This window comes from Mytilus californianus, unplaced genomic scaffold (assembly GCF_021869535.1).
Source record: "Mytilus californianus isolate M0D057914Y unplaced genomic scaffold, xbMytCali1.0.p SCAF_8, whole genome shotgun sequence".
Lineage (NCBI taxonomy): Eukaryota > Metazoa > Mollusca > Bivalvia > Mytilida > Mytilidae > Mytilus > Mytilus californianus.
The window spans coordinates 76,099,181-76,114,845 of NW_026262734.1; the positions used below are offsets into that span (position 1 = coordinate 76,099,181).

Here is a 15,665-nt window from a genome sequence, read left to right on the forward strand (position 1 = left end):
AACTCTCCATCCAAGTTACAATTTATAAAAGTAAACCATTATAGGTCAAGGTACGGCCTTCTCTTACAGGCATGATACAGATAGAGACTTGAGTCACAGTCAGATATCAGACTTAGCATGTGACATTGCCTCTAATATTGCTAATGTACTGAAGCAATACTAATTTCTATTGATTAAAATTTACTAAAATATTAGAAAAATAATACAATGAAGGTATTGCCATACAGATAACTCAAGCATAATGTGACTTTATGTCTTCAGCTATGTGCAAGTGGCCACACCATTTGGCAAACTCTTAATCAGCACAAGTGTAGACAAGGTATGAATTGATTCAACAAAGACCAAATATGGCACTACCAAACTCTTAGTTGACAAAAAAACATCTCATATAGACACTTGAAAGGTGGATCTGGTTTCTGGCATACATCTTGCTTTCAATGAGTTTGGAACCATAGTCATCAATTAATTTTTATGCCTACAAAAGTATGGAGCCTTTTATTTCATGGAAATGTGAAAATGTGAGCAAGGTATGATGTCCCATCTTCTGGGTAAAGGGATTTGTGTTAAACATCCACTTTTAATAGAAGTTGTTTGTAAATCAGTGTTTCAGAGGGCCATATATATTTACATACATTTATATGTCTTACAGAATCCAGAAAAAGAAAAAAATTGAAGAAATACAAGAAGAGATGATGAACATTCAGGTACAATCTGCTTTCTATGACTTTGTAATTTATTCTACTGTGGATTCGATTATTTTTTGTGGGTACCAATTTTTATGGATTAAGGAAATATTGTGTTTTCGTCAATATTGAATTTTGTTGTTTTGTCATATTCAGCTGACAAGCCTTTAGAAAATTTACATTTCGTTGAATATTTTAATTCATGGTTTACCTATATCTTTAAAATCTATGAAATTTTATACCCGACAAATGATATTGACTCCACAGTAAACGTTGTTGATGATGTTTGTATACAACACAGCAACATTGTATCATTTATTATGCCAAAAAATTAGACGGGAAATTGTTGACTCACACCTTAAACTTTTGGATATTACTTCTACCATGTAATGTTCTAGAGTTATGCCACACAAACTTTCTCAAAATGGTCAAAATGATTTTCAGACAATTACTTAAGTTCCCTTTTGGGTAGGACCTTATAATTTTACTACCTTCTATAAAATGAAGGCCATTTCAATTTTCACTGAACCACTGTTTCAGAATCATACCATTTGAATTATTCGAAGAAGGTAAAAACTTTTATTGATATTTTGAATGTTCACTTTAGAGTAAGACAATAACTTTTCTACATTTCTACAAATGTACCTAGGATATAATACCAGAAAAATGGATAATTACTATTGCTGTAATGACCTTTACCAGTAATGCACTTAAGTCTCAATATATAGGTAGTCAAAATTATTTAAATATGTTTTTATTGTTGAATATTCTAGTACAACCATCTTCATTTGCTAAAAATGTTGGTCATTCTTTTCTGGAACATTAAAGACTACTTTAATCTACTACTTCATTTTTCAGCGACTGAAGTTTATTTTGTAGTTTATGGTTTTATCATTTTATTCTTATTGTAAACAAATATTTATGGTTTAAAGATTTACCGGTACAAAATATTTTAGAATTTTATATATATGCCAAAAAACTTAACAAAACGATGTTTTATAATCTCATAATTATGAAAATATTGTTAGTTAACTTATTACTGTACAAATAATATGGCTTTTAACATATCATGTTTTAATTGTTATATAGATGAGATACCAAAAAGAGGTAGAGAGACTAGAAGCCGAGAATAAAGACTTAAGGAAACAGTTGTTAATTAAGGAAGAAAAAACAGGAAAGAAAGTCAATTGAGGGTGAGTTTCAAGAAAAAAATGTCAGATGCTAATATTGAATTGATAAACAAGAAAGACCATTTACAAAAAGTCTTATGTTTCCACACACTGAAAGGAGAAAAGACGTTTAAAATAACATTGATTGTAAAGTTTGCAGATGTTGAGTTTGAAGGACAAAGCAAGGGCATAATATTTCAACCAAACGAGAGGCAAATAAGTTAAGCAGAAATTGTATGCTATCAAAAGGAAATTGAACCTTTTAAAAACAACATAAAATTGAAAAATACTTAGTAAAAGAACTCAGACATGCATGAATGTTCAATGAAATATAAGTAAAGGTATGGTTCTGCTTGTCATTTATCAAATCAGAACATTGTTCAATTATAATTTTCCAGACGATTCCTGACACCAACATTTCCATGTGTTTTAATACCTAAACACTATAAACTGAAAAGATTGTTGATTAAGGTGGTACCTAACACTACAGGGAGATAACTCTGTAAAAATTAGCTAAACGTTTTAATTACGTTGTATTGTTAAGGAAATATTAAGCTTCTCAATGATCAAAATTAGTGTTTGTCAAACTGCTATATAACCAATGAAATTTTTCTGATAAAGTGGTTGGTTCAAATTTTTTGAAATTTTTATATTTTTGTCAGAGGGTCAAAGTAAACATTTTGTCAAAATTTTATGAAAATTAAACGAGCCAAATTAATATTAGTCAAGGTGTTGGGTACCACCTTAAGTTGACTAAATCACATTTTCTTCCAGGTTCCATTTAAATTTGTAAGTTAAGAAATTTTTTCAAATTTCCTATTCTAGTGAATGACACAACAGACCTCATATTTAAAATAAAGTACAAATGTATATATCTTCTGAATGTGAACACAGACCTGCTACCTGTGCATAAGTTGGCTAGTTTGCACTTATTTCCTTCTTGATTTTGTATAAAAGGGAAACAGTTATGCATTAAACTGCTCTTTGTCTTTTAAATATCTTACACAGATTATATTGAAATATACTATGAAAGTCTTAGAGTTATGAAATGATATGAGTTTTGAAGATTATCTAAACCATTGATTTTATTAATTAAATTCAAGATTTTGTTTTGACATTAACTTTTAGATTTAAAAATTCACGATGTTAAGAACCTCCAAATAAGCCAAACAAGACTTAAGACTGCATAACCACAAGTAAAAACTACTCTTGCAACAGTTTTGAGCTACATTCTTTACAGTGAATATAATATATTTTGGTGTAGATAGACAATTTTGATATATAAACTCTACATTAGACATTTACAGACATTCATATATTTTTTTAAATTTTATTTGTTTAATGTTTGAGAAGTAATAAGTTTGAATTGAATTTTACAACTTATTTTAGATCGAGGGTAAAATTATAACTACTTATCATTCCTTTAATCACTACTTTGTGTCTGGAAATTAGATAAAAACTAATTGATATTTTTGGGATAGACTTCAACAGTGTACATAGCTTTTGATATGAACATGCTGGATATAAAGTTTTGTTATCTCCCTTGTCTTGAAAGACATTTTTTAACTGAAACTGCAAAAACAAAACAAAACTTTTAGTGTTTCATATCCTAGTCCTGGAATGGTTTGTGCTTTTGTTCTCAGGATTTAATTAAAAAAAAAAGTTTTTAGTGATTAAACTATGTAAGTCCATGATGTTATCTTTATAAAATCATTGATATAAGTCAGAAAAAATAAGTTGAGAAAAAAATACTAATCATACTTTGTAATATGGAAATTTCAGAATATTTGGTGTTCATATCTTTGTTTTTCAGAAATACCTTTTTAGTCAAATTAAATTTATTTTGTGATTTTCTTTATTTTTGCAGAAGTCCTTAATAGATATGTACTCCGATGTATTAGATGAACTATCAGGATATGATTCAACATACAATACACAAGATTACTTACCTAGGGTAGGTACATGTAGATATTATTCCACATACAAAACACAAGATTACTTACCTAGGGTAGGTAGATATGATTCCACATACAATACACAAGATTACTTACCTAGGGTAGGTAGATATGATTCCACATACAATACTCAGGATTACTTACCTAGGGTAGGTAGATATGATTCTACATACAAAACACAAGATTACTTACCTAGGGTAGGTAGATATGATTCCACATACAATACACAAGATTACTTACCTAGGTTAGGTACATGTAGATATTATTCCACATACAAAACGCAAGATTACTTACCTAGGGTAGGTAGATATGATTCCACATACAATACACAAGATTACTTACCATGGGTAGGTAATTATGATTCCACATACAATACACAAGATTACTTACCTAGGGTAGGTAGATATGATTCCAAATACAATACTCAGGATTACTTACCTAGGGTAGGTACATGTAGATATGATTCCACATACAATACTCAGGATTACTTACCAGGGTAGGTACATGTAGATATGATTCCACATACAATACTCAGGATTACTTACCAGGGTAGGTACATGTAGTTATGATTCCACATACAATACTCCGGATTACTTACCTAGGGTAGGTACATGTACATGTAGATATGATTCAACTTGCAATACACAAGATTACTTACTTAGGGTAGGTACATGAAGATATGATTCCACATACAATACACAAGATTACTTACCTAAGGCAGGTACATGTAGATATGATTCCACATACAATACACAAGATTACTTACTTAGGGTAGGTACATGCAGATATGATTCCACATACAATACACAAGATTACTTACCTAGGGTAGGTATGATTAATGTGCACAATAATGTCCTTTTAATTTGCTGATTGTAAGGGGGACATAAGTAACACAATTTGTTTCTGGTGACTGTATTTGTTCACATGGATTCATTTAACTTCGAATCCGAATCCAGAATGACTCGAAGCAAAAAAAAAACAACTAAAAGCATATTAAATGATTGTATGAATTTTTAAATTATCAGTACAAACACCTTTCTTGTGTAGCAAAGAAAAGAAACCTATTAATGTTAATTGAATCAACCTATCAACTGTTCTTAGTGACAATCATGTATGGTCAACAGTCCACAAAAGTATAAAACTTTAAAAGTGAGGAGTAAGTGTATTGTTTTTATAAATTTGTTTTTGAAATACAGAATTAACTGTATAATACAGACAGAGAGTTCATTATGCTCCAGTTTAGGTATCAATTGAATTTAAATGATTTTTTTAGAAGAAAAAGGATATAGTGCAACATGAACTAACTTATTAATACAAATTTACAAATACAAAATAGTCAGCCAGCCTTATAAGGCTTATGATGCACTTTCTAACCATGTTAGTCTGTTCTGAATCATTAAAGATGAGTTGAAATCAAATAAATTATTGTTATCAAAATCGGATAAAAAGAAACACATTTACAAACTGATTGATTGATTGATTGATTATTGATGTTTAACACCACTTTCAGCAGTATTGGCTATATTGTGGCAGTCAGTTTTTATTAGTAAAGGAAGCCAGAGTGGCTGGAGAGAACCATTAAATTTCGACAGGAAAATTGACAATCCTTCATTAAAGATTGGAGTTGAACACACCTGCCACGTGCAAGTTTTGAACTCACAACTTCAGTGTTGACAGGCTAGTGAAACAGTAGATGAACTATTTAGACCTTTTGGCCAACTAGGCCCCTCTTTATATGATTGAAAGGTTGTTTGTAGTGTAAAATTCTGTTTACAGGTTGTAGTTGTAGGAGACCAGAGTTCTGGGAAAACAAGTACTTTAGAAATGATAGCTGGTGCAAGAATATTTCCAAGGTAAATAGAAAATTTCTGTATCTTATAATCCAATCAGAGCTCTTTATTGTTCTGATGATGTGTTATTCCACCAAAAAACTAAATCAGAGAGGATTAATTTCACAGGTTTTTTTTGGAGTTAAAATTTCGTGATTTTATTGCGAACCAAATGAAACTTTGCCACAGATTTGTCTCCTATTGGTCAATCTATTTAAACTTTTGTCAGTTCTATTGTCCCATTGAATAAATACAATAACTATTGTTCTCTGTGTAGTTTATTCACTGGGACCTTTAATTTCTTTTAAGAGAAATTCATCACTCATTGATCAATTTACCTGAGAAAAAAAAAAATATTTTCTAAAAGGTGAAATTCCATGTTTTACGCTCACAAAACTGCTTGTGCTGTTGTTTTTATTTCATATCAATAACATATTTTTAATCAGTTGAATGTAAAGAGTGATTCAAATATTAATGAAAGCTGATTTCTGACAAAATTTTTAACCATTGTTCCTTTTTAAATTTGTTTTTTTCTTGTGTTTGACAAATAAAACGGGACGTATTATGGTATACCTCTGTCCGTCCGTCTGTCCGTCGTCAACATGTCGGACATTAACTCAAAAACTCTTTAACCAATTTGCATAAAACTTTGGTGAATTGTTTATATCTATTGACGTGAGCTCCCTTTCATTTTTTATAAATTTTAGATTTTACGTTTCTGAGTCATGGGGTTTTATTCATTAAAAAAAGGGGGATTTTCCAGTTTTCGGACAATAACTCAAGAATGCTTTCACCAACTTGCAAGAAAATTTGGTTAATTGTTTATATCTATTGACATGATCTCCCTTTTGATCTTTATAAATTTTAGATTTTACGTTTCCAAGTCACTGGGTTTTATTCATAAAAAAAAGGTGGATTTTTCAGTTTTTGGACAATAACTCAAAAATGCTTTCAGCAGTTCTCATGAAACTTAGATGAATTGTTGATATCTATTGACGTAAGCTCCCTTTAGAATTTTATAAATTTTAGATTTTACATTTCCGAGTTATGGGATAACTCAAAAATGCTTTCAGCAATTCTTATGAAACTTTGGTGAATTGATTATATCTATTGATGTAAGCTCCCTTTAGAATTTTATAAATTTTATTTTTTTATAGTCTGACAACAGATTTACTAAGTATTGCGCAACAGCATAGTGTATTGCACAACAGCAAGAAATCTTTAATTGAATATAAATTCAATTCATATAACCAATTTCAAGTTCTTTGACTACATTTATTCAGAAACCTATAATATGTCAAATATTTAATTACAATCCAAATTCAGACCTGTATCAAGCTTGAATATTGTGTCCATTTTTGCCCCAACTGTTCAGGGTTGGACCTCTGTGGGCGTATCCAGCTCCGCTCAGGGAAGCAGTTTATTTTATTTGAAACATGTTTGATCCACACAGTAAATCAAAAACTAAGTCAAGTATGTGTATCAAATCAGTTCTTTAATTATGTTGAATACGATGTATACAATATGATTCTCTTTAAATACATAAATTATAAATCATAAATAACAGTAAAACTAAATTCCTTTAATCATAAAAAGAATAAACAGTGCATTAATTACTTCTCAATCATAATAAAAGATAAAGAAACATGTTTTCTAATAAAGTACAAAGTTTGCACAAAAGATTAAATCAAAAATGAATATATTTCATTTATGGAACATAGTTACAATTCTTTCTAAAGAAATAAATGCTAATATGCTTACCAATTATGCTCTCTTATAAAATCTTGTGTGTCCAAATACAATCTAATAATAAACTGCCGTAATCAAATTAAAATAACATCGTCATAGTAAAACTTAACGTCATAAAGACGGGCTGCAAAGACGGCAAATATATTTAGCGCCATAAATGTCAATAATTTTATAGAAAATATAGCTTTTACAAAAAGCTTACCTGTAAATTAAATAGTGACAGCCAAGTGACAATGTATACACTATTACTGTTTATATAAATGTATCTTCTACCAAATATTTAAAATAAAAAATAAGAATAGATATAATTCTTACAAAATGTATTTTCATCTATTTAGAAGATAATTTTTTTACTCCGGTAAATTAATCAAAGAGTGATGAATTTCTCTTTGAAGAAATTTAATGGTCCCAGTGAATAAACTACACAGAGAACAAAAGCTATTGTATTTATTCACTGGGACAATAGAACTGACAAAAGTTTAAATAGATTGACCGACCAATAGGATATGAATTTATGGAAAAGTTTCATTTGGTTCGCAACAGGGCTTCCAAAATTATTTTTTGCCAGCCGGACATTTTATATATTATCCCGAGTTTAATCCCTTAAGACTAAATAAACAAAAGGCAATTATGGTAATCAGTTGCCGAGTTGGACATCCCAATGATTGACATTAAAAAAAAACAATATTAAACTTTCTTTGATTCAAATTCTAAGTTCTGACGTAAACTGTTAAATTGGCAGTGCATCATTCGAAGTGTGCAACATCAGCGTACTTATATCTGCCTTAGACTCTTTATTTGTGCAAAATAACGTTGTCAAAAACTTTACTTTCGTTTTTAAACCGGATGTTATCTTGACAATGGTAAAACATGGACCAGAGACGGATATGTAAATTCTGTGTACGTTTGCAAAGCATGAATGAGTGTAAGTAGCTCTTTCTACGTTATTTCTTCAAGAAAATATTCAAAATAAACGCGAGAAAAAGGTATCAATGACAATTTAAGCATTTTTTGAAGAAATTAGGCTGCATAATTAAATTTCACACCTGCAAACATGCGCACTAGTGTACTAGTTCAAACATGTCTCTGGTTCAAACAACGTGGTTATGACGATTTTTCATTTTCACCTTTTTAATTTTTTCATCAAATCATATTTGTAAACGTATTTCTGATAATTTAAATCTTTTTGACTAAATTAATTAGATGCAAACCGCTGAAATGTAAGAAAATAATTTTGAATAGACCGATCAATGTCTGGTTCAAAATAGTTTACATGTCACCTGAACAGGTAAATTTCAGCTGTTCGACAACTAATTAGCCTTGATTAAAATGAGAAGGTATTAAAGTAGGGGTTGTTTTAATAGTACTTAATGATCATGTCACTTTTATGACCGGAAATGTGTGGCTGTTAAAGGCAAAAGGTTGGGTCAAAAAGATCGCGAATTATGTTAAAATGACTGTCTCTTAACAGCTTAAGAAAGCCTTTAAAACTAAAAAGTAGATGTCCGTTTCATGCTTTGCCCAGCCGGACTTTTACCGTACATAATACAAATGTCCGGAATATATGACCGTTTTGGAAGCCTTGGTTCGCAATAATAACAATATAAATAAGAAGATGTGGTATGAGTACCAATGAGACAACTCTCCATCCAAGTCACAATGTATAAAAAGTTTACAATTATAGGTCAAAGTACGGCCTTCAACACAGAGCCTTGGCTCAGACCGAACAGCAAGCTATAAAGGGCCCCAAAATGACTAGTGTAAAACAATTCAAACAGGAAAACCAACGGTCTAATCTATATAAAAAACGAGAAACAATAAACACCAATGAACCACACCAACAAACGACAACCACTGAACAACAGGCACCTGACTTAGGACAGGAGCAAAAATCTTTTTGAGTGGTTCTAATTTTGTGTTTTCCTTGTCTAAAATTTTGAAATTAGCTTCCAGAAAAAATATATTCAAGGGAATATTTTCATGATTTTATCTAAATCGCAAAATGTAAGTATGAAATAATCTTGTTCTAAAAATTTCCCATTTTGTAGTATTGTGTAGTAAAATTATCCTTTCAATTGTCTTTATTTTCCACAGAGGATCAGGAGAAATGATGACACGAGCTCCAGGTAAAGTTACTTTGAGTGAAGGACCATACCATATAGCAGGATTTAAAGACGGTAACACAGAATATGATCTCGCTAAAGAATATCAGAAGTAAATAGACAGAGAATTTAATTTTTAATTTAACATAATATAAAAAATTAACTGAATTGTATTAAATAATTAAGATAATTTGAAATAATTTTTTTACAACTTTTCAGGATTACTTCATACTTGATCAGCAGCTTGACAGTAATGAGTTGTAATGGTTTACACTCTACATTTGTGTTAGAAACCTACTTCCTGTTTGAAGATACTTTGAATCTTTCAATATTTTGAATAAAAACAGATATTTTTGTCACACTTTTAAGTTTTATCAGAAATTACTACACAGAATAACTTAAAAGTGATGAGTTGTAATGAGTGAACGCTTTTCAGATGTGACAGAAACCTAATTACTTACGAAAACTTGAATTATAAATTGGGTATGCCTAGCATGACAACACATGCAACTTCTTTTGTTCCAATTGGTCATTGCATAATACTTAAATTTATTTTTCTTTGACAGTTGGCAGAATTACGCAGTGAAGTAGAAAAGTAAATGAAAAAAAGTGTTCAGGAAGGACAAACTGTCAGTAAGGAGGTACGTTAAATATATGTATTCTACTTATGTTTGGACATTCAGTCAGCGATCTTTCCTTTTTGGACAGGATACTGTACATTTTTTAGTAGTTGTTTATTTGGTTAGGTTTGCATTTTTATACAAAAATTTATAGTCAATATATGTTCATGTGAGGGACTAGATAACAATAAAACATTTTGAAAATTTGAATTACCTACTGGTAAACCAGATAAACAGACTTTGTATTGGTGTTTCTTGTTGTGACTGATATTGGAAATTCTTTTAACAATAAGCTTAAAAATTTAATCCTTCATCAAGATAATACAATCCTGATATTTACTTATACTTAGGTGATACACAGTGATAATCACTTCATATGGTCTTTTTTTAGTCAAACATTTTGTGAGCCTTTTTATATGACCCCAATTTTGTGGTCGTATAATGTTATGACGTTGTCAGCGTCATCGTCATGCGAAGACATTTGGTTTCCAGACAGTAGCTTGTGAATAAGTGTATGAATCTCTATCATAAATTTTACCACAAGGTTCCATATCACAAAAGGAAGATTGGGATTGATTTTGGGGGTTATGGCACAAACTGTTTAGGAATTAGGGGCAAAAAAAAAGGATTTTCTGGTTTCCCGACAATAACTTGAATATAAGTCTATGGATCTCTATGAAATTGTACCACAGGCTTCCATAGCAAAAAAGGAAGCTTTTGATTGATTTTGGTTGTTATGGCCCTAACTGTTTTGGAAAATGGGGCCAGAAACAATACTTTTCTAAGATTTCATCAAAAGTTGAATTATTGGTATTCTTTGATATGCTGATTTTGGATATTGGACCATATTAGATAAATGTCCAATTTCAAATTTTTAAGTTCTTAGTCCACATGCATTCTGTGTCAGAAACTATGCTATGTCAAATATATAATCACAATCCAAATGCAGAGCTGTATTGCACAATTAAAAGAAATTGTAAGAAGAGTAATGGAAAAAATAGATATAGTACCCAATCTAATTTAGAGAAGATATTATATATAGATATAGTTTGAAATTTACTGCTTATTATTAGATATTTTGAATATTATTCAAGGTAAGTTTTATAGATTTTTTACAGACTTTATATTAATGAGGAGTGATATTTTGGAAATTGTTCTTTTTTTCATTTTTTTGGTAAATTTTTTGAAGAACTTCGTGATAGGTTTGTTTGTTATTCTGTATAAATTAATTTTCTGAATGCTATATATATATATTTTTTTTTTCTATGAAGCTACCCCTTTAAAAACTTAGCTAATATTTAGCAAAACATAAAGATACAATATTTGCCCACACCCAAAATCTAAACAGTTGGATGCGATCCCCTGAAACTTATAAATGGCCTAATCAATATTTTTCAGTGTATATCAATGACAGTGAAAGGTCCAGGTATACAGAGAATGGTACTAGTTGACTTACCTGGGATTATCTCTGTAAGTAGCCATTATGTTAATTTGAAATGAAAGATTCATTGTATTTTGGAAGGCTATTTGTATGCTTGGTTGTTGAAAAGATAAAGTAAATGTTATTACAGTCGACTCTCGTTATCTGAAAGTCAGTCGGAGCAAAGAAATATTTCAAGATGCCCGTAGTTGGACTCAAACAAAAACCGGAAGTTTGACAAACCAAGGGACACAACTCTTGCTTAGCTTGGTAAGGCTAAAATAAATCCAGATGAATATGGGTAGATGATCGATATTCTGGTCTCAGATCGATGTATTTGTACGTTATGGTCTGTGGTCAGTGACCAGAAATTTAATTACACATGTATTGTCAGGTTAACTCTTCAATCAATTTAAATCCCCAAGGTCATGTTTTGACATTTGTGTATTATTTCGAGATAAATAATGAATTTTGAATGCTTTTGTTAACATTGGGACTGTAAATTTAGTTCTAGTCAATCGTAATTTTGACTCATCCAATTTCCACACATTAGGAGTCGAAGTACATATATTTATATGGAACAAAGGTCAGGACCACGAGAAAACTTCGACTCATCCAAAATTTTTAGTCAACCGAGTGCGAGACAACTGTAGTTAAACTTGTTATGCTCATTCAATACGTTAAGTCTAATGTTCATGTAAAATTAAGACAATACATGTATAAGATAGATTGAAAGATTTGAAGAGTCAGAGAGTGAAGCAACATGATTGAAAACATAGAATATTCTCAACAAGGATTTTCTGCTGTCCTGCAGAAGGTTAAAGATTCCTCCACCAATAAAAACTGGCAGCCATGATAATGATATAAATGTTATATTGTTGAAGCCTCTGTTCAACCTCTTGTGTGTGTATATTATTCATATTCAATTATTCTTTATTTTATATGCTTGTTTTCCTTCAGACTGAGACTTCTGTTATGGCAAAAGACACAAGAGAAGATACCAAAGACATGGTGAGGACCTATATGGAAAATCTTAATGCCATTATTCTGTGTATACAAGGTATGGTCATTATATATATGGAAAACATTAGTACTGTGTGTATGTTACAGTGAGTTTTTTTTACAAAATCCAATAATATTTTGAGATTTTGTAAAATCACAGGCAGTTTTTGTGATTTTGTAAAATCTCTGCAATTGTTACGAGTTCTTCAAAGTCACTCAAAATATTGCTCCGTTTTTTGTAAAATTTCTTATTATTAAACGATATACATTTATCAGAAATCTATTTTTTTCTAGAATAGTTACAACATGTTTCAATTGTTAATTATGTGTTTACTAACACATCTGCACTTTTAGAATGTTTTTTCTTGATCTAGCTTGACATCGTGTTTTTCCTTGTCCTAGCTTGACATCGTGTTTTTCCTTGTCCTAGCTTGACATCGTGTTTTTCCTTGTCCTAGCTTGACATCGTGTTTTTCCTTGTCCTAGCTAATGACATCGTGTTTTTCCATTATATTAATACATCAAATTTGCCAATTGTATTTCCCTCAATTTTAATTCATTTCAATGTTTAAAGTTTTTAAATCTCCTTTAACAGAGAGGCGAAAGATACCAAAGGGACACTCGGGACATTCAAACTCAAAAGTTGACAATAAACTGACATCGCCATGGCAAAAAACGAAAATAGACCAAAACACAAACAACAGTATACAAACACAACATAATAAACTAAAGACTGAGCAACAAAAACCCTACCAAATTATATCTTTTATAGTACAATTACTTATTTCAAGAGCTTCCAGTATCTGTTTAGGATTTGATTCCAACAAATTATAATTTTGCTGGCTGGGCTTTACTACTCAACTGAAACTGCATTTGAGACAGACATTAGTATTTGATTTTCAAACTTAAGGTATTTGCCCTGCCACTGCTGCACATAAATTCTATTGCTTTGTGTAATTAATCAAAAGTTACAGATATTGTAGGATTTTTCTTACATTTACAGCTGGGTCTTTAGATGCTGCTAGAAGTAATGTTACTGACATTGTGAGAGAGACAGATCCACAAGGAAAACGTACAATATTTGTTCTTACCAAGGCTGATATGGTGGAAAATAACTTAGTTAAGCCAGAAAGGGTAAGACACATGATTTTCATAATGACAGCCTTTGTTCAGATGTCAAACATAATATTTTTATTCTTTGTATTTACCATGTTTAGTTGTTTTGCTTCAAAATTATTTTGAACCATTGAGTATGATTATTTTGGACCATTGAGTATGATTATTTTGAACCATTGAGTATGATTATTTTGGACCATTGAGTATGATTATTTTGAACCATTGAGTATGATTATTTTGAACCATTGAGTATGATTATTTTGGACCATTGAGTATGATTATTTTGAACCATTGAGTATGATTATTTTGAACCATTGAGTATGATTATTTTGGACCATTGAGTATGATTATTTTGGGAAGCAAAAATATATACTGTGAGTCAATAACTTTCCTGGTTCCGAATTTTTTTGGATTGAGAAAAAAATGCATTTTTTTAATACTTGATTAGGTTGGTTTCCCAATTTTTGCATTTGTTAAACATTTATATTTGTGGATTGCATTTACCAGTAAAATCCATGAAAATTAGTATCCAACGAGGGATAATGAATCTACAGTGGTATTCATGTTGATAATTAGTACCGTGTTTGACTTTTTGCAGATTAAACAAATACTGGCAGGACAATTGTTCCCTATGAATGCGTTGGCTTATTTTGCAGTAGTTACTGGAAAGGGTAAGTTTATTTTAAAATTATATTGAATTTATTTTAAAGCTATGATGTGTCCAAAAGAGCAATATAAAAATAAAAGATGTATTATTGCCAATAAGCAATCATCCACCAGAGACCAACTGATGTAGATGTTAGCAACTACAGGTCACAGTATTGCCTTTAACAATGAGCAAAACCCATACCTCATTGCAAGCTAAAAAGAAGACCAACGTCCTGATTTATGTACAAAACAAGAAACAAAAAAACAGATATAACATACAGTAACAAAAGACAACCACAAGTTTTCTTTTAGATATGGCCTTTTCATTCCAAATTTTACAAAATGTGCAACAGTAAGAAATATGGCTGATGACTCAAAGACTATAAGAAAACACACAAAAATTGAATCTTTCACTTGCCCTACTGTAGACAAATAATTTTGGTTTGATGAAATTTGTTGAGATAGATCTGTGAATTGAAGAGGATGAATTTCATATGCATGCTGTTCAGAATAAATAGTATCAAGGATATTAGCATGATTTATAAAAGTTTGATAACTTCAAATTGATTGAAATTTCTAAAAGCCATTTAATAAGATCTGCCAAATATTTAATTTTTGTCTCGTTGGCGTCAACAATTGTTTTCTGCAAAAGTTTGATAGGAACTATTTGTGATAGATCAATAATATTTTCTATAAAGTTGCAATACATTCAGTACATCTCAGTTTGACAATCATGTTGAGGTGCCGCCCTCTATGTTATGGTCCTGCAACTTTGAATTAAATAGCAATGTTTCTGTCCATCAGATTGTCTTCTTCTGAATTATCTGCTGACAGGCACGAAATATCTCTGTGTAAACAGTTTATTTATGTAAATGGTTGGTTCTTTTTTATAGGTAACAGTAATGACAGTATACAGACTATAAAGGAATACGAGAAACAGTTCTTCCAAAAATCTAAATTATTCAAGTAAGTACAAATGGGATTTTCACATTATTTGTATGTAGAAGATATCGCTATAGTTTGCCTTAGTAAGGTTAAGGGTTATTAAGTAGGACCCAAAACATCCATATCTATGTGCAAAGACAATTTAGCATGCACTTTCAGATTGATAAATCAAAAAATTGATATGACATAATCATCTTATTTACATTGATATGTGACTTTCGAATGAAATTGCTATCTTTTTTGAAATTATTCATCATATCATGAAGTTTTTTTCACTTCAAGTAGTTTCAAGAAAAAAATTCATGCTTTACTTACACTTACTAATTCCATTTGATGGTAGGAAGTAGCTGCCATAATCTCACACAAGCAACATACTTTCTATGGGTAATTTTTTATACTTCAAATAACCATCACACATTAAATTTTA

At 30.6% G+C, this 15,665-nt stretch overlaps 1 protein-coding gene across 1 annotated transcript in view; it reads left to right on the top strand.

Moving 5' to 3' along the window:
• The first annotated feature begins 207 nt into the window (after positions 1-207).
• Positions 208-15,665, top strand: part of LOC127712854 (dynamin-like 120 kDa protein, mitochondrial) — a 45,847-nt gene continuing 30,389 nt past the window's right edge. Inside the window, 10 exon segments of the mRNA XM_052219460.1 lie at positions 208-213; positions 3,720-3,806; positions 5,584-5,660; positions 9,480-9,594; positions 10,051-10,128; positions 11,506-11,577; positions 12,488-12,587; positions 13,533-13,663; positions 14,244-14,316; positions 15,187-15,259. Of these exon segments, the coding sequence (XP_052075420.1) occupies positions 208-213; positions 3,720-3,806; positions 5,584-5,660; positions 9,480-9,594; positions 10,051-10,128; positions 11,506-11,577; positions 12,488-12,587; positions 13,533-13,663; positions 14,244-14,316; positions 15,187-15,259 (812 nt within the window).